Below are 20,760 nucleotides of genomic sequence, written 5' to 3'. Positions count from 1 at the left end.
TCATTGAGTCGGTTAGAATCATGGCATGTTGGTTTCCGGGCGTATGGATGGACGATAGCCACTGGAGGGCACGTGTCACAGCTTCAACTTCGATCGTTAGGCTGGAGGTTGTGACTTTGTAGGCAGCATTCTCTTCCCTAACTGTTTTTCCATTTTGTTTCGCAGTGAATCCCCAACCGGATTGGTCTTTGGTGACTGAGCCATCTGTGTATATGATGATGTCCTCTTCTTTACTGTTTTCTTCTATGAGTAGCTTCACTTCTGCATCAGTTTTGCCCTCTGGCCATTCCTGACAATGTCTTCCTGGAGTGGGTGAAATGGCTGTGTTGAATAGATGATTAAGGTTTTCGGGGTTTTCCTCCCATTCTTTTGTTTCTTTCCGGTATTGCAGTCGGCATACGATCTGGATAGTGTCTTCTGTTTGCCCCATCCATGACAAATGTATTTTTATATATTGATATGTTGATAACGTATATTGATTATTTCTGTACGCTGACACATATCCAGTGGCCTCAAGACTGAAAAAACCTTTCCCACTTCGTCTCCAACTTACACACATGTTTATTAAAAGTTCTATTGTTTGACCTTCCAGCAGTCTCCGAAAGTTTCTCCAGGATGACATCCTCATGAACATTGGCTGATGTAGATACTGCTCTACACATCACTACGGATTGAGTAGCTTCATTTCCGCATCAGTTTTGCCCTCTGGCCATTCCCGACAATGTCTTCCTAGAGTGGGTGAAATGGCGATTGTTCATAATGTATTGTCACTTAATGTTTTAGAAAAAATGGAATCGGATCATCTTCCTCTTTTGTTAAGTCTTGATATACAGACCGCTAACCAGATTAAGAGGTCTGTTTCTAATATGAATGAATTCCGATGTAGTTCAAGTTCCCATGTAGTTCAAGAAGAAATAGGTATTGCAACAAATTTGATAGATGTTGTTAATTTAGCGCTAGGTAAGTTTAATGAAATAATTAAGAAGCAGGCAGAATGTATGAAAAAAAAGAGTTACGCAAGAACTGGTTTGATAATGAGTGTAGATTAACAAGGCGAAATATGCGGAGACTTTTTAGAAAATTTAATCACACTTTGGAGAAAACTGATAGGGTACAGTACTGTATTGCAAGAAGAGAATATACATAATATGATGGCAAGGAAAAAGAAAGATTATAATCAGTCACTTTTGAGGGACTTGTTAAATTCTATTAAATGTCTGAAAATGTTCTGGGAAAAGATTAAAAAAGTTTCACTTAAAGCAACCCAGCCACAAAACAGCATATCTATTGGGAAAAGATTAAAAAAAATGTTTCACTTAAAGCAACCCAGCCACAAAACAGCATATCTATTGATCAGTGGTTTGACCATATTAAAAATGTACTAGAAAAGGAAGTGGACGAGTTTATTGAAGATGACACAGAAGAAGAAATATACGAACATTTAGACAGACCAATATCTAGGGAAGAAGTATCATTAGCAGTAAGAAAATTGAAAACTGGTAAGTCAGCTGGACCCGATGAACTTACTGGCGATTTTTTTAAAAATTCAGGTGAGTCTACAATAGAATTCTTAGTGAAATTATTCAATTATTTGTTTGATAATGCAATTTACCCAGAATAATGGACTGAATCAGTTATCTTACCACTATTTAAGAAAGGTGAAGTAAATGACACGAACAATTACAGAGAAATTTCATAATAATAATAATGGTATTTATATAGCGCTGAATCTTGTGCAGAGACAAATCGAAGCGCTTTCGCACCAGTCATTCACACGCATGCATAACTCTTAAACTGTAGAAACTAAAGACAAGGAAGGGCAGCAAGGGATATAAGCAGTATAAGCAATATAAGCAGTAAATTGTATAGTTCTGTTATTAACAATAGATTGCAAGAATGGGTAAGCTTAAACAATATAACAGGTGACTACCAGGCTGGTTTTAAGAAAGGTTATTGTACAATAGATCACATATTTACTTTGTTAGCTGCTGTTCAGAAACAATTTGCTTATAATCAAAAGTTATATGTTGCATTTGTGGACTTTGAAAAAGCATTCGATTCAATTTCAAGGAAATTGTTATGGCCTGTATTGTTGAAAAACGGAATAAAGGGTAAGTTGTACAGATGTGTTAAAAGTATGTATAGTGAAGTTAAGGCTAGGATTAGAAGTGGAGCAAAATTATCTGATTTCGTGAATTGTTTAAACAAGGTGATGTATGCAGTCCTGTCTTATTTTCACTGTTTGTTAATGAGCTTGCCTCATTATCGAAAATGGAAGACACAGATTATCTTTTGACTTTTTTTTAGTTGTTTATGTTACCTTTTGCTGATGATATCAGTGGTAGGCTTGCAGAGACAGTTGAACAGTTTACATACAGCTGCAATGAGATTAGAATTAAAAGTAAATATGGAGAAAACAAACATAATTATGTTTCGTAAAGGTGGATACCTATCGAGATATGAACAATGGACATTGGTAACGAAAAGGTCAGAGTAGTAAATGTGTATAAATATATTGGAATTTTCTTTTCAACTGGACTTAGTTTCACTTTTGCATATCGAGATTTAGTCAACAGAGCTAAGAGAGTTATGGTTATTTTACGTGTCATGTATAGACTGGATTGTAGCTCTTTTTCTATATTTGTAAAGCTGTTTGATTCGCAGGTACAGTCAATTTTAATTTTACAGTATGGTGCTGAAATATGGGCGTTTGAGAATGGGAGGGATATTGAAAGTTTACATCTATATGCATTGAAACGTTTTCTGAATGTTGATGGTCGGACACCAAATGACCTAATTTATGGAGAACTTGGCAGGTACCCTATATATTTGGATTCCTATGTAAAGTGTATTAGCTATTGGCTGAAACTGACTAGAATGGATGTCCATAGATTACCTTACAATGCGTATAAGATTCTTTATAATTTAGATACTATTGGAAAGAAAACATGGGCTAAAGACATACGAAACTGTTTATATTCTTATGGATTTGTATATGTGTGGGATAACCAGGGCGTCGAAAATATAACGGGTTTTGTGAATTGTTTTTAAACAAAGAATTATTGACTGCAGATGGCAGGACTGACATGACCAGATTCAGAATAGTAACAGATTTAATGAATATAGGATGTTTAAATTGACCAATTGTGTAGAACCATATATTGGAATTACAATGAACAGATATGTCAAATGTGCTTTACCAAAGCTAAGATTTGGTGTCTCAGACATTGCTTGTCATCGTTATAGATTTAGTGATAGAAGAGTTGACTCAATGATTTGTCGTTTATGTCATGACTGCAAGGAAGATGAAATTCACTTTATGTTTTGTTGTCCTGCTTTGTATGATTTAAGGATGAAATATATTCAGGCCAAATATTTTCATAATCCATGTCGTTTTAGATATAATTTGCTTATGTCCACCAGAAACGAGATTGTACTATTCAATCTGGCGTCTTATGTTTATAAAGCTTTTTAAACGATTATGTATGGTCACAACTTAGACTATACAACTGAAATTATATGAATATCTATGATCACTATCATTTGTTTTGTTTTCGTTTTTCTTTTGTTGCTGTTTTTTTGTGGGTTTTGTTTTTCTTTTCTTTTTTTTTCTCCAATCATAAGAGGCACTTGTGTTATTGTTGTACGATTGCCGCCTTCAGTAAGGGACCTTGGCCTAAACTGAATAAAACATTTCGCATTTTTCGCATTTCTGTTTGCTTGGCGTGCTCTCTTTCTAGATATATGTGTGTTTACGTACACAAGTCATTAATAAATATATAATCAAAAAAGCATGTATATAAATCAGTCAAAACAATAAACAAACACAAATCAATGATACATGTGGCAAAATGTGACAATGTACTTGTTTGCACATGTTTGTTGCATGTGTGTGTGTGTGTGTGTGTGTGTGTGTGTGTGTGTGTGTGTGTGTGTGCGTGCGTGTGTGTGTGTGTGTGTGTGTGTGTGTGTGTGTGTGTGTGTGTGTGTGTGTGTGCAAGTGAGCAAAAAGACAATTCTTCTTCGTTCGTGGGCAGCAACTCCCACATTTACTGGTTTGTACATGAGTGGGCTTTTATGTGTATGACTGTTTTTACCACACCATGTGGGCAGCCATACTCCGTTTTCGGGGGTGTGCATGCAAGGTATGTTCTTGTTTTCATAACCCACCGAACGCTGACATGGATCACATGATCTTTGACGTGCATATTTGATCTGCTTGTGTATACACACGAAGGGGGTTCAGGCACAACTAGGTTTGCACACATGTTGACCTGGGAGATCGGAAAAATCTCCACCCTTTACCCACCAGGCGCCCGGCGTTACCGAGATTCGAACCAAGGACCCTCAGATTGAAGTCAAACGCTTTAACCATTCGGCTATTGCGCCCGTCAAAAAGACAAATAAAATGACAGCCTAACCAGTCAATTGGAGCCAAGAAAGTAAACAACTGCCAGTCACATGTACTTAAATGACTAAACACTGGTGTCCAAGCAAAATAACAGGCAAGCAAACACAAACGTCAGTCAGCTTTCGTTTCAAATTAAACAATAGAATCAGTGGGAGTCCGAAGTAGCATGATACAATGACTCCCTCCGAAGGGGTGCTCTCCTGAGTGTTTTTATGCTTGTAATTACCCGGCAGTTAAAAAATATAAATAATAATAATAATATTTATGTAGCGCTGAATCTTGTGCAGAGACAAATCTAAGGGCTTTCACACCAGTCATTCACATGCATGCATAACTCTAAAACTGAAGAAACTGAAGACAAGGAAAAGGCAGGGAAGGGAGGCTATCTTGTGAAGAGGTGGGTTTTAAGGCCAGACTTGAAAAAGCTGAGTGCGGAGACCTGACGAAGCGAAAGAGGAAGTTCATTCCAAATGCAAGGTCCAGAGACAGAGAAAGAACGGCGTCCAACAGTGGAGTGTTTGAATCTGGGTATGCATAAAAAGAGTGGATCCGAAGCCGATCGTAGAGAGCGAGATGGAGTGTAGAGGTGAAGGCAGCCACAAAGATAGGAAGGGGCAGATTTGTGAATACATTTATAACATATAGTGCTGATCTTATATTTTTTGTGTGTGTGAGACAGGGAGCCAATGGAGATGTTGCAAAATAGGAGTGATGTGCTCAGGTCTTTTCTTTCTGAGGACGAGTCGGGCAGCAGAATTTTTGTATGCGCTGAAGGGACTGAATGGACGAAGCAGGCAAACCAGACAATAGGGAGTTACAGTAGTCAAGGCGAGAGAGAATGAGAGACACGACAAGTCTAGATGTTGCGTTGGTGGACAGATATTTCCGAATGGAACTGGTGCGTCGCAAATGACAGTAGCAGGGTTGACATGTCTGACTGATAAATTTTCGCATGGACATTGTGTTGTCAAGGACAAAGCCAAGGTTCCTGACTGAGCTGGAAAGAGGGATGGATGTACTGCCAAGTTTGATTTTGTCAGCTGTGATGGAAGAGAGTTTTTGTTTCGTTCCTATGATCATTACTTTGGTTTTGTCTGCGTACAATTGTAACTTATTTAGAGTCATCCAGTTTTGAATGTCCAGGAAGCATTCAGATGTTTCTTGCCAGAGCGAGGACAGTTTTTCAGGGGAATCACTCACACACCATAAGCACAGACGTCCACAGGCATTCACACACACACAAAAATCTTCTCACATCTCTCTCTCTCTCTCTCTCTCTCTCTCTCTCTCTCTCTCTCTCACACACACACGCCACTGTTAATGCCAACTTCAAGTAAGTAAGCAAGTGAGCAAGCAAATGAGAACTTAATAGACGGAATGAACATGAAAAAAATAAATAAGAAAATGGATAAATAAATACATAGGTTAAAATTACTTTCAAATGTGAGTTTGAGCGCGCGCGCGCACACACACATACACACGCACACACACTCACTCACGCACGCATGCACGCTCACAGACACATAGGCGCACAAAAAAGAGAAAAAGTTAAATGAACTATTGCATGAAAACTGATAAATAATAGCTAGATATATAAATACAAAAAAATAGCTAAATAACCCAATGGTTAAACAAACAGCTGATTAGCTAAAAAGATACATTATTGAATAAATAAAATGAATGAATAAATAGATGAATAAACAAGTAACATACATGAATGAATAATGAATACATAAACAAATAAATGAATACATAAACAAATGAATTAATAAAAAATAGACACAAAGATAGATACATGATTTTTTTTTTAAAACCTGCAAACACGCATACATACGCGTGTGTGTACTGCAGCAATGCACACTTAGTACAATTCTCTTGGCATGCACATTACGTCTGATGATAAATCGTGGCAAATGGATGGCAACTGTCCAGTTGTGATTTATTTGGAAAAAGAATCGTGAAATAGATACACAGGGTTAAATCCACTGCCTTCCCTTGACTCCAACTACCCGCCTTTAACCTCGGTGGTTTTGGGGTTGGTTGGCTACCACCGCCTTCCTCTGCCTTCCATCGCCAGAGTTCCCTGGTCTTCAAGTTTCAAATAGGAGTTCTCCGTTTGTCTTTGTCTCAGTCGTTGTTCGTCGATGGCTCTTACGCTGCGTGTTTTCCCGGCAAGCTGACAGCACGGCCCACCAAGTGTTTTCCCGGCAAGCTGACAGCACGGCCCACCAAGTGTTTTCCCGGCAAGCTGACAGCACGGCCCACCAAGTGTTTTCTCGGCCACAGGGAGTTAGACTATCTGGGTCACCATGTGGGTGCTGGGGAAATTTGGCCAGATGAAGAAAAAATGGCGAAGATCCGAGAATCGCCTCGTCCCTGTACGAAACGACAGCTCGGAGGGTTTCTGGGCCTCGTGGGGTTCTACAGGAGGTTCGTTCCTCAGTTTGCGGAAATCGCTCTTCCCTTGACTGACAAAACCAAGAACAAGGAGCCAAACAAAGTTATCTGGGATGAGTACTGCGAGAGAGCTTTCCTGCAGCTCAAACAAATCCTCTGCAGTAGGCCAGTTTGCTGTCTCTCCGATCTGTCCAAGCCTTTCATACTGCGGACTGACGCTTCGAACGTGGGGCTGGGAGCTCTTCTGCTCCAAGATCAAGGTATGGGTGTTCAACCAGTGGCGTGTGCCAGTAAAAAACTGGGTCCAGCTGAACGCGATTACCCCACAATAGAGAAGGAATGTCTGGCCCTTGTGTGGGGTATTCAGAGGTTTGAACCCTATTTCTACGGGAAGGAGTTTGTCATCCAGGTGGACCATGCACCGCTGCATTATCTGGACAGGGCCAAAACGGTCAGCGGCAGACTGACGTACTGGGCTCTACAATCACAGCATTTCTCGTTCACAGTGAAAGCCATTCCTGGCAAAGAAAACGTTGGGGCTGACTTCCTCAGTCATCTACCAGTCTTCATAATCAGAACACGCTCCAGTTTGAATGTGGCACCTAAGTCAGCTCTACACGGGTCATTTGTATTGTGGTTTCGTTGTTGTTGGTTTTTTTTATTTTTTTAAATTTTTATTTTTAATTTATACCAGATTGAACCGGGAGCTCCAGCCATTGTGTTTTGAATTTAAGGGGTGTCGCTTTGAATGATTATTGTTCCTGTTATTCCAGACTTCTTAGTGGTTTTTTGTGTTCCTTTGATTGTGTTTTTCTTTTCTTTCCATTTAGTTGCAGGATGGCAGCGTCTTGGTATTTATCTGTATGTGTTCATGGAGACATTGTGGATTATATGGAAGTGGGAATGTTCGTTATTGTGTTGTCATTCTGTGTGACATTTTATGATTATGTTTCAAACTTTATTTGAACTTGTGAGGGGGGCTATTGTAACATCTCATGACAAACCAAGGCGTGTGTGCCTTACCCCCTCCTTGTTCACCCACCCCATTCATCTAGAGAGCGGTGTGGGTTGTGCGGATTGCACGTGGATCTCATGTCTCAGTCTCGGTTCAGGCTGTCACTGAACTGAGATCAACCTTTTCATAGCTGGTCAGTCACAGGAATCAGGGCTTTTCGCCCGCGACTGGCATAGGAGTCAGTCGTGTCCGTTTTGTGGTTTTGAGGGCTGTTTGCCCGGTTCTACGCTGTCACTGAGGATAGTTTTTCCTCCGTGTGTTTGGGGTTCTTCCTTCTCTGCTCGTTGTGCTTTCAGCCTTCTGCTAGTAGTACCTCGTCTGGAAATGTTTGCAGTGTTCCCACTTCCGTAGTCTTCCACTGACTCCACTGACCATCCACTGCCTTCCCTTGGTTCCCACAACCCGCCTTTAACCTCGGTGTTTTTGGGGTTGGTTGGCTACCACCGCCTTCCATCGCCAGAGTTCCCTGGTCTTCAAGTTTCAAATAGGAGTTCTACGTTGTCTTTGTCTTAGTCGTAGTTCGTCGGTTCTGGTCTCGTCGTCTTCATCACCAACTCACATTCGTTGCCGTCGTCGTCACCACTTGTTTTTCTACATCTCGGCTGCTGCTTTTCACTTTCCCTCGTCGTCATGTGTTTCCGTATCATCGTCTCCGCACATATTCACACTCTCTCTCTCACACACTCACTCCCGTGCTTCATCGTCGTTTTTTCCCGTGAATTCCTTCAGTTCGTCTCTCTTGAGACCATTGACCTTCACTTGGGAATTGTGCTTGTTTGACTCGGTGTTGTTTTGTGCCTTTTCCATGCCTTGTTCTGGTTAATCAGCTGAACTACTTGTCTGTGTTATAGTTGTGTTTTGTTGTTCTCCATCGTCAATTAAACCCTGTGTATTGTTTGCATTATGTACTGAATAAATACATATTGAACTTTTATTTGTTATAGTCTGTGTTTGTATTGTCTTGGCATCAGTGCTGGGTTGGGTGGGGGTAACTAGCCCCTTCTCCTGTAGAGCGTCACAGCTCCGAATTGTCCTTGTACCGATTATCTGACATGTGCATACAGCACAAATAACAGAAGAAACGTATAAAACACAACTTATCTTTTAATTCAAGACTGGCATAGCCTTTTAATCCCGAATATAATACACAGAATATACGGACAATACAGAACAAACACAACGTTGCCTCGAAGGATTTTTGACACGAAATGGAAGAACGTTCGTATATTCATTCGTCGTTTTGGCTATGGTCTGTTCATCATTAAGATGACGCTGTTAGACTGAAGATGGAAGAAATAGAAGAACAACGAGGCCAGGAGCTGTGTGCTAGCCGGGTCGGTTGCAAAAGCAGCAGTGACTTGAAGTTGTGTGCCTGGTAAATGGAGAGAGTTACCAGTCTCTGTTGTTAATTAACCCTTTGCTCTTTCCTAGCCTCCTTGTTCTGTCAGTTCGTATCACCCATTTAAGCCTGACAATACTACACTTCTACCCCCCCTCCCATTACAACAACAACAACAACAATAATGATAATCATCATCATCATCATCATCATCATCATCAAAAAGAACAACAGAAGTAACTCTTATTTCCTTCAATAAAGTATCCAAAGGACACAATTATCAAATAAACACATTTGGTTTACTCGGGAGCACATTATCTCAAACCCACTCCCACCATTATCAAACACAGGTAACCAATATTAATCACAGGTAAGTATTATTTCAGTCCAACACTTTCTCTCTCACTCGCCACAAGGAGTCCTCAGGAGAAAAAAAAAGAAAAAAAAAATTTAAAAAAAATAAGAAAAGAAAATTGAAGCACTGAATTGTCTTTCCCCTTTTGATCATTTAAATATCACTGTCAAACATGAAAAGGTGAAACCCTTGAAGATGCTGGCGGGCTGAAGTAGTGGTCATTTTATTTGATATACATTCATACAAGTACATAATTACGTACATTAAATGCATTGTAAAAATCTATTTCTGTGTGGGCTTGTTTGTGTTGTGGCGTCTGTTGTGGGTTCTTCGGTTCCTGAGCCAACAACGGATCACAACTTTCCACGGATTGAGTGTAACGCTCCAGACAGACCAACAAGTACCAAAGACACCACAAGGACTTCAGCAGAAGTCTATCGACAAGAGTATCCTTTGATTTCTGACACTAATGCAACACCAGTTAGAACACGCTCAGGCAAACTGGTGCAGAAACCGACTAAATATAGAACAAATTACAGACCTTGTCGATTTTGAATGCACATGTACCTGATGTGCTCATAGGCCTGTTTTTATTTTGACATTTCAGTGATTTACCATTGCTCATAGGCCTATTTTGATTTGAACAAACTAAACGTTTTATAAGACACTGCTTATAATTCTTGGTCTTTCATTTTCTTCATACTGCGACGTTGTGGGGGCAGCCATGTGGCATTACAGTCATTATGGAAACACGTCGCATGCGTTTTGGTTACTGTTTCGGTATTCAGTTTTCATGTTAGTTTTGAACCGGAAGTTATTGTTGTATTTTTCAGTTGAGTTGACCCTGACAGTCAACGATGGTTTGATTTTTATCAAAAGAATCTGAAATGTTATCTGTTTTCATGTGTTGCTTCAAGTGTAAAGAGTTAAGGGCCGAAACCATTGACAGAGGGGGGCTACTTCTCTGAAGACCCTGTATTGTTCAGCTCTCCCGAGAGTTTCTTATCATACACAGGGATGAACCCTGCTGATCACAGATAAACATAGACAGACGCTGATGAACGCAAATGAACACTAATAAACACACATATTCACTTAAAAATCACAGAAAAATATTACTAAACACAGCTGAACACTGATATACACAAACAAATACGAACAAAAATAAACAACAATACTAGTATACAAACACTCATAAACACAATCATGTAGTGATAAACAAAGATAATCTCTAAATAAACACAAACGTGATGCTGATAAATACCTAAAACACTTAAAAAAACAGGTAAACGCAGATAAATACAGACAACCACACTAATAAACACACTATTAAACACAGATAAACATTAATGCAAGTCCCGTGTTCCACACCCACCAGACAAGAAACCACTTTCCCCTCCAAACTCGACATATTATCGATAAACAGATATTTCGGGTTGACGTCAATAATTATAATTTGCACACATGCACAATGCCTCTATCTCTGTCTCTGTCTCTCTGAATCTGAACCTGAATCTCTTGGCATACCGGAACATGCATACACTCACACTGTTGTATCCATAGTCATACAGATACAAACAGTACACACACACACACACACACACACACACACACACACTTGTCCTCCTGTTTCTGTCTTCGTCTCTCTGTCTCTGCCTCTCTGTCTGTCTGTCTGTCTGTCTGTCTCTCTCTCTATATATATATCTGTCTCTCTCCCTTTCTCTCTCTCTATCTGCCTTTTTGTCTGTCTGTCATTTTGTCCTTTTGTGTGTCTGTCTGTCTCTGTCTGTCTGTCTGACTGGGAACATAACACCGACCGGTGTGCGCTTTGACAAAGGAAACGAACCAGTGGAAATGGCAGGCCAGGTATCTCACCTTATCTCGCCAACCAGCCGACAGCGAGCTAGCTAACACACACACAAGCTACCCCCGCCCCATCCCCCCACCCTTGCCCCCCCTCCACCCCGTCCCCACCCCACCTCTCCCCACACACACCCACACAACACCGAAACCAATTAGCCTGTGGAGCAACGCAAACAAAAGTCAGACCAGAAAGTGCAGGACAGGATATCAATCGTACGGTTGCAAACAGGCACTGGTATAATGATAAAACAAAACAGTAAAAGGTAAAAAAAAGGAAAAAAAAAAAGAAAAAAAGGAAAAAAAGAAAGGGGGGAAAAAAAGAAAAGAAAGAAGAAAGCTTTCTAGAGTTCCCTTTCAATACCAAAGCCTTGATGTGTTCACCCCCCCCCCCCCTCGCTCCTTCCCCCCCCCTCCCCCCGGAATAATATACTCTTCCAGAGACTGCTATCAATTATTCATGTTCATTGACCATGTTTATAACGCCTTGACTGCTGTTGGATATTTCCACACTTGTGCCCTACCTGCTGCTGGGTCACTTCGGTCAGTGTGCAGTATTTGTATTTATATTTGTATTTCTTTTATGTGCGTGCGTTATGTAAGTTTGTGCCTGCCAATGTGTGCGTATGTGCTAGGGTAGCTGTTAGATACACATGTATGTTAAAATGTATGTATGCAGTGTGTGTGTGTGTGTGTGTGTGTGTGTGTGTGTGTGTGTGTGTGTGTGTGTGTGTGTGTGTGTGTGTGTGTGTAGTCACATTTTGGTGTGTGTATGTAACATAGATGTAATGTTTTATGTTAACAAAGCGTTTTTGTAAAGCACCTAGGGCAGATTTCTGGATGGTGTGGTATATTAGTATCCATTATTATTATTATTATTATTATTATTATTATTGTTATTATCACAACAGATTTCTCTGTGTGAAACTCGGGCTGCTCTCCCCAGGGAGAGCGCGTCGCTATATTACAGCGCCACCCACTTTTTTTTTTTTTTTTTGTATTTTTTCCTGCGTGCAGTTTTATTTGTTTTTCCAATCGAAGTGGATTTTTCTACAGAATTTTGCCCTTTTGTTGCCGTGGGTTCTTTTACGTGCGCTAAGTGCATGCTGCACACGGGACCTCGGTTTATAGTCTCATCCGAATGACTAGCGTCTAGATCACCACTCATGGTCTAGTGGAGGGGGAGAAAATATCAGCGGCTGAGCCGTGATTCGAACCAGCGCGCTCAGATTCTCTCGCTTCCTATGCGGACGCGTTACCTCTAGGCCATCAGTCCACACATTGTCTGACAGCAGTGTCTGTTCTGATTTAACGTGCTTCGGACACCACCTTCTAAGCCCCCCAGCTAACGACAATAATGGCTTCGTCGCGGAGCCAAACAATATATAGCCTTCCTTCGTGACTCCAGTGCAACAGCGCAGGGTCTCCTCTTGTGTGTGACCATATGGTTACATAATATCGACGTGTTCCAGAAGGACTGGGCATGCATATTTTGTCCTTTGAGGGTTGGGCTTGGGTGTGTGTCTGTGAGAATGCAAATTGAAATGCATGCGCGTTGTATGTGTGTGTGTGTGTGTGTGTGTGTGTGTGTGTGTGTGTGTGTGTGTGTGTGTGTGTGACGGAAGTCATCACATCGAAGTAGACGTTTTTCTCGTGTGGCATAACACTTTCTTGAGGGTGAATTTTGATATAATTATGTGTGGTTGCACGAGGCGCATGGGGAGAAAATATGAGAGGTCTGGTGGGTGCGTGCTCCCTGGCACAACTTGTTCGTCATTGTACCTGTGCGGCCGTTCGGCTTTCAGCCGCAGAGAACCTGATCTCTGTGACCCTCGTGCTCAGGTGAGAGTGGAAAAAAGTTCTTAGAATATTGCTGATGTTTATTTTAATTCATTGTTATAGCGTCGATGGAGTAATTTGGATAAGTGTATTTGTTTGTGCATTTGATGGTCGTTTTGCTTTTTGGTCTTAAAAAACAAAACAAAAACCAACCCACCTCAATGTTATGTTACCATACTGCTTCTAAACTTGGCAGTAAGGTTCCTTTTGTCAAAGTGTTCATCATGTCTGTGCTACTGTGACAGGGAGAACAGAATATTGTTTTGCTTACACTTGATTGTACCTAATCTTTGTATCATTATTAGAATGATTTCCACTGAGACTTTCTTCTTGACGCATAACGTGGCGATAGCCTTGAGATGGCCTTAGTGGTCGGCAAGGCTCTAAGCACCATAATTTGATTTGATTTGATTCTTCATGACGCTGGAATAATGGAATATAAATATGTAATATGTAATTACTAGCGCTTGCTTGGAAAACATATATGATTGGATTCGAAAGACAGAAAGAGGCTAAAGGATATTACCATTACGAAGACGATAGCTAAGGAATTATGAATTTATAACTGGTAAATTAATGGTGAGGATGTGTGACTGAACCCAGGGAAGTTAGTGAAATTGTACAGGGCACACACACACCCACTGACACACATGTGACTGACGGGACTAACGGACAAGACAAGACAATACGGAGACAAGCCTGAACACGTACATTAGCAAAGATGAACAAAGTATTTTTATTTTGATTCCAAGAGCTTGTGGGTTGGCGCTGGGCCCAGACCTAGCGGCCGCAACAACAGCAGCAGCAGTAACCGCTGATGGCGCCACCGTGGAGGGCAGCCAAGCTGTGGAGAAGGCACTGAGGAACAGCCTGTGTCCTGGACTGAGGACTGTGAAACGGGCTCTTGGATTGGAGATGAGTACTCCCGTTATGTGTTGTGCAGTGTGTGTGTTGTTGCCCTCCAGCCATACTTAGTATGAGTGCGTGAGTGAATGTGTGAAATTTTCAAATAGTGGGTTTTTTTGTATATATATATATATATATATATATATATATATATATATATATATATATATATATATATATATAATATATATATATATTTGCAAAGATATCCGTCTCCTGTGTGATTATCATGCACGTGAACATGGCTGACTGAGAGGGAGTGAGATGTGAAATTCTGTCTATATCTAAACGGGTTTGAATGGATGTCTTTACAGTGTGTGTGTGTGTGTGTGTGTGTGTGTGTGTGTGTGTGTGTGTGTGTGTGTGTGTGTGTGTGGTGTGCCCTAGAATTTGGGACAGTTTGCTTTACATTTTTCACATGATAAATGAGGGGCCGGGATGTGATGATCCCAGATGCTGCTGCGGGGACCCATTCATAATATAACTTCGGAACTGCTTGACAAGACTGTACTCTAATCATATATCCCGTCGTGATTATGATACAAAAGGAAGATGGTAGAAGTGATCAAGACGCTTATCTGTAAATAATGGCTTCGTGAGGATCTGGGTTCGATTCCCGCATTCGTCCTGTCTTCCAGGTTTTGACCGGAAAATCAAACTCAGCATCTTATCCTTCGGATGAGACGATAAACTGATGTGGTCCCGTGCGCAGCACGCACTTGGCGCACTTAAAAAGAACCCATGACAACACAATTATCCTCTGGCAGAAAAAAAAGTAAAAGAAATCCACTCTCGCATACCATCCCCACTCTCCCTTCGCCCCCCCCCCCCCCCCCCCAACCCCCCCCCCCCCCCTCCACACGCACACAACCAAAACAAAGTGAGGTAGACGAGGTGGCGGAAGAGGGAGAGAGAGAGGAGGGAAAGAAAAACAGACAGACGCACAGTTTTGTGCCTTATTCACAATTCTCACTTCTTCCAGATAAAAGTATAATCTCAGTCTGTGAATTTTGACCATTATCTATGATTTTCACGCACACGCACACGCGACACACATACACACGCACGCACGCACGCACACACATACACACACACATATAAATGTATATATATATATATATATATATATATATATATATATATATATATATATATGTGTGTGTGTGTGTGTGTGTGTGTGTGTGTGTGTGTGTGTGTGTAATATTTCGTGAAAAAGTACATGCCTGTCGAAGTAGTCCTTCAACTTTAACTCTTTCGCCGCCAAGTTTCAGGGTGAAAGAAACGCACCCCAGCGACAAATATTTTGCACTTGACGTGGTATAGCTCTGTCACATTTCGGTTCGTGTAAAAACAACGTAGAAGACTTGCCCACTTCACACTCGGTCAAGCGGGAAAGCATAGTGAGTTTCGTTTTGTGCGGGAAAGTTGGCTACAGCTGCCAAGCTTGTGCTTAAATGTAAAAAAACAAACAAACCAACAAACAAAAACAACGGTCCGTTATTCATGATCTCTCGGTGCCAGATGAAGTCGCCTATGGCGGCGAAAGAGTTAATTAAGTGAACGTCAGCGTATCTTTGTACATCTGTCAACTTCTTCCGTGAGCGTCAGACTGCAGGCAACAGGTTTACACCTTGTACATTTAGTTAAAGCACGTGCATCATGAAAACAAAAATGTCTCTGACCACACAACAGGTTCGAAGAACCGTATCTTTTATTCCGAACTGGCGACACAGCATGCTTCTTGAGTCACTCTCTGAAAACACAACGCACCTCTGGTTTTTAACATGCAGAACATTTCTCTCTTTATTAAACCGGTACAGGAGAACCACATATTTTGCATATTCTTCAAATTATTCTGTCGAGACGAATTAATCAATTGATATGAATGCATTTTGAAAGCGAATATTAAAAAGAAAGATAATGACGACGACGACAACAGAACAAAAACATAATACAAACAAACACACGAAGCAACAACAGCAAAAGCAAACTTGTATACACATGAAAATCCGAATATTTTGAACATGGCCGGTAAAATAAGCTCTATGGTCTCTTCAGGATTATCCAACAATAAGAATGATTAAACAAACAAATGTATAAATATACGTGTGACTTTCCTTTTCAGGTTTTTTATTTATTCGTTTATAAATGAATAGAAAATAAACCTTAAAAGAAGGAAAATCACAACCTCCCACAAAACTGCAAATCATCCTGCGAAAACCAGTTCCAAAGAAAGGCAAGAAGTCTATTTCATGTACCCCGTGTGGGCATAGAAACATTATACATCAACATCTTTGACACACAATACAATCAACAGGTTGATGTCAAAAAGTGAACAGATGCAAAAGGCTCACACGGGCAAGCAAGCAAATACACATTAACAGCCATTTTCCATCACAATAGACAAACATTAGATTCCCTATCACTGTACAAAAAAACTCATTGAAAAGAAATACGGATAGGTAGAGACCAAAAAATGCTTGAAATTTTAACAATATTCTTTTGTTTCTATGAGAAAACAAAGTTGGAATTCAATGATGTTTGGCCGGATTCTATAATATGCCACACTGGAAAGATGATCCGGACTAAAGGACATAATTCATACAAAAGAAAGAAAGGAAGAAAAAAAAAAGACTACAGAGAGAGAGAGAGAGAGAGAGAGAGAGAGAGAGAAAAGGGGGGGTGGGGGCTGGGGGGGGGCGGGGGGGAGAGAACGGAGAGGGGGGAAAGGAAAAAGAGCATACAGACACACAAAGATAATGATAATAATAATGATAATATTATCTATACAGAGCTGAACCTTGTGCAGAGACAAATCTAAGCGCTTTCACACCAGTCATTCACACGCACGCATAACTTTAAAACTGAAGAAGAAACTGAAGACAAGGAAGAGGCAGGAAAGGGAGGAAACTGAAGACAAGGAAGAGGCAGGAAAGGGAGGAAACTGAAGACAAGGAAGAGGCAGGAAAGGGAGGCTATCTTGTGAAGAGGTGGGTTTTTAGACCAGACTTGAAAGAGCTGAGTGCGGAGACCTGACGAAGCGAAAGAGGAAGTCCATTCCAAATGCAAGGTCCAGAGACATAGAAAGAACGGCGTCCAACAGCGGTATAGTAAACATAGTGGATCCGAAGCTGATCGTAGAGAGCGAGATGGAGTGTCGAGGTGAAGGCAGCCACAGAGATAGGAAGGGGCAGATTTGTGAATACAGACAGACATACACAGAGATAGGAAGGGGCAGATTTGTGAATACAGACAGACATACACAGAGATAGGAAGGGGCAGATTTGTGAATACAGACAGACATACACAGAGAGAGGCACAGAAAGGGAGAGAAGGGATAACAAAAGATAAACGTGAGAACAAGCGTGAAGCAAATTATGATGAGTTGCTGATGACCATGATGGCAACACGGAAAACGGCGATAATGATGATGACGATGATATTAATGACGACGATCATGATGCTTACGACGACGACGACAATGATGATGATGATGATGATGGTGGTGGTGGTGGTTTCTGGAAGAGGAAATGACAGAATTGTCAAAGTCGATAATGAAGTCACGGAAAAAGAGTAATGATACGAAGACTACTGAAGAAAAAAAAAAAAAACCACCCTGAAAAACCCCCCCACACGAATCTAGGATTAAAATTTAATGAGAAACATTATTTCATCATCATCATGATCATCAGCATGATCATCACCATAGCGATAGTGATCATTATAATCAACATCACCAACATATCATCATAGCGATAGTAATCATTATCATCATCATCACCACCAACATATCATCATCATTATAGCAGTAGTAATCATCATCATTACCAACATCACATCATCATCATCATAGCGATTGTAATCACCATCATCATCATCATTACCAACATATCATCATCATCATCATCATCATCGTCATCACCAACATATCATCATCATATCGATAGTAATCATCATCATCAAAGCGATAGTAATCATCATAATCATCATCACCAACATCTCATCATCATATCATCATAACGATAGTAATCATCATCATCATCATCATCATCATCATTACCAACATCTCATCATCATCGTCATAGTGATATTAATCATCATCATCATCATCATCACCAACATATCATCATCATCATCATCATAGCGATAGTAATCATCATCATCATCACCAACATATCATCATCATCATCATAGCGATAGTAATCATCATCATCATCACCAACATATCATCATCATCATAGCGATAGTAATCATCATCATCATCACCAACATATCATCATCATCATCATCATAGCGATAGTAATCATCATCATCATCACCAACATATCATCATCACCAACATATCATCATCATCATCACTACCATAATCGTAATATCCATGATCATAATAACCACCACCATCTCATCATAACGGTAGTAGTAATAATCATCGTCAACATAATCATCACCACAATCATCATCATAAGTCGCCATAATCATAACAGCCGTAACAGGACACATCGATCAAAGCCGCCTCTAGGGAGAGTGGAGGTTGCTGGCGGACAGAGCCCTAGGACCAGCCCCTAGGGCGGGGTTCAGGGGTTCTAGGCGGGTGGGCAACCTAGGGGTGGTGGTGGTGGTGGTTGGGGTAGTGCGGGGGTGGCGGTGGTGGTGGTGGTGGTGTCTGAGGGGGGAGGTGGAGGTGAAGGTGGTGGTGGGGGAGTCCCGGTAGCCCTGCTGTCCCCTCGTCAGCTCGTGCAGCGCCTGGTCACTGGAGGGCCGACCGCTGCAGACCGCCTGCCAGTCTGGCCGGTACCTGGCAACATTAATTAATATAAAAAAGAAAGAAAAAAAAAGAATAAATAAAATAAATAACGTACACAAATAACACACAAACAAGTAAATAAATAAGTGAATAAATAGAAAAATAGATTCAATAAGTAAATAGATGGATAATAAATGCATAAAAAAGAATAAATAGATAGAAAAATGAAATGAATAAATGAACAAATGATTAAATCAATGAATAAAACAGATAAACTAATCGATAATTATATGACTAACTAACTAACCAACTAAATAATTAATAAATAATTACATGTGATGAAAGCGTGTATTCGTGCGGTTGAAGAGGAGAAGGAGGAAAAGAAGACGACGACGACGACGACGACGACGAAGAAGAAGAAGAAGAAGAAGAAGAAGTATACGGTACAGGAACAAAAAGAACAAGAACGAGAAGAACAAGAACTGAGAACAATAAGAACAAGATAAGCCAAAAGAAAAGTGCAAGAACAACAGAATAAGGGCAAAAACTGGGTTGCAAGAGTGATTTTAACAGCAGATAAGTTTGCTTAGTGCTAAGAAAAAAAACCAACAAAAAAACACAAATGGCTCAAAGCATACAAACTGATCCGTATGGATACTCTACACTACATGTGTTGGAGAAAACAACAACAACAAACAAACAAACAAACAAACAAAATAACAACAGCTACTACTACAGCTGTACGATGCATGTTTCTATGACCACCAGAACAGCAGAGGAGGCAACTGCTGTCCCAAACAACCCAGGCTAGAATTTGATTATAGTGGAGAGCGTCTTGCCCAAGTTTACATCCCCGCTCTCTCGGCCAAGAGGGTTTCCAAAGGCCAACTAGCCGCCCAAAGATGAAACTCTAAGAGCCAGCGCAATCTTGCCTCCCAGTTTGAGAGTCGTAGTCCTTCACAAAAGGCGAAGCTGTAAATGACTTCCCATTGCAATGGAGAAATCACTGATCATACAGCTCTCACTTTGCTGTTGGCCTGACTGTAAGCTTGTGTTAATCTGTGATATAAACTGAGCGTTGGGCAGACTACTACTACTACTACAACTACAATTATTACTACTACTACTGCTGCTACAGCACCAGCACGACACCTGATGTCCAGCAGGTTGCTGTGACTGCCCGGGGAGGAGTGGGCCCGGCGGACAGCCTCAGGCAGGTGGCCCTCGGAGCGGCTCCAGGACCCCAGCAGGCTGCGGTTCGAGTCCTGGGTCAGCAGCAGCACGCGGCCCTCCTCAGACTGACACGCCTGGTAAGGCGACGGTACGTTCAGGCCCCCTGCCGAAGGAGACCTGCCGCTGTAGGCTGCCTGCACAGTCATTCCATTTCCTGTTGTTGTTGCGTTTCAGTGTCTCAGGGAGGAGGCTTTGCCTTCGGACAAATCTATATAAAAGCTGTATGACTTCTGCTAGGTAGACTCGACACTACAGCACAGCACAGCACAGCACACACCGCTCCACACCACATAACTTTTCAGTTGAAGGTTCAAGTATCAGTATCAGTAGCTCAAGGGGGCGTCACTGCGTTCGGACAAATCCATATACGCTACACCACATCTGCCAAGCAGAAGCCTGACCAGCAGCGTAACCCAACGCGCTTAGTCAGGCCTTGAGACAGAAAAACAAACCAAAAAAACAACAACAAAAAATCCCCCAAAACAACAACAACAACAAAACAACAAAAAGTAAAAAGAAATAAGTAAATAAATAAATAATAGATGAATACATAAAAAAGAACTACTACTACTAATAATAATATTTATAAGGCGCAAAAACTTGATGAAGTCAACTATAAGCGTACAAAAATAAAAATAAGAATAATAATTAAAAAAAATAA

General features: G+C 40.9%; 1 protein-coding gene across 1 annotated transcript in view; it reads right to left on the bottom strand.

Moving 5' to 3' along the window:
* Positions 1-18,518: 18,518 nt before the first annotated feature.
* Positions 18,519-20,760, bottom strand: part of LOC143275032 (uncharacterized) — a 7,225-nt gene continuing 4,983 nt past the window's right edge. The window contains exons 3-4 of the mRNA XM_076579096.1: positions 20,019-20,233; positions 18,519-18,917 (exon numbers count right to left, since the gene is read on the bottom strand). Coding sequence (XP_076435211.1) covers positions 18,638-18,917; positions 20,019-20,233 — 495 coding nt within the window. The 3' untranslated portion in view covers positions 18,519-18,637. The remainder of the gene's footprint in view (positions 18,918-20,018; positions 20,234-20,760) is intronic.

This window comes from Babylonia areolata, chromosome 29 (genome assembly GCF_041734735.1).
Source record: "Babylonia areolata isolate BAREFJ2019XMU chromosome 29, ASM4173473v1, whole genome shotgun sequence".
NCBI classification, from domain to species: Eukaryota; Metazoa; Mollusca; class Gastropoda; order Neogastropoda; family Buccinidae; genus Babylonia; species Babylonia areolata.
The sequence above is the reverse complement of the archived record's forward strand: the minus strand, read 5'-3'. Positions and strand labels throughout refer to the sequence as shown.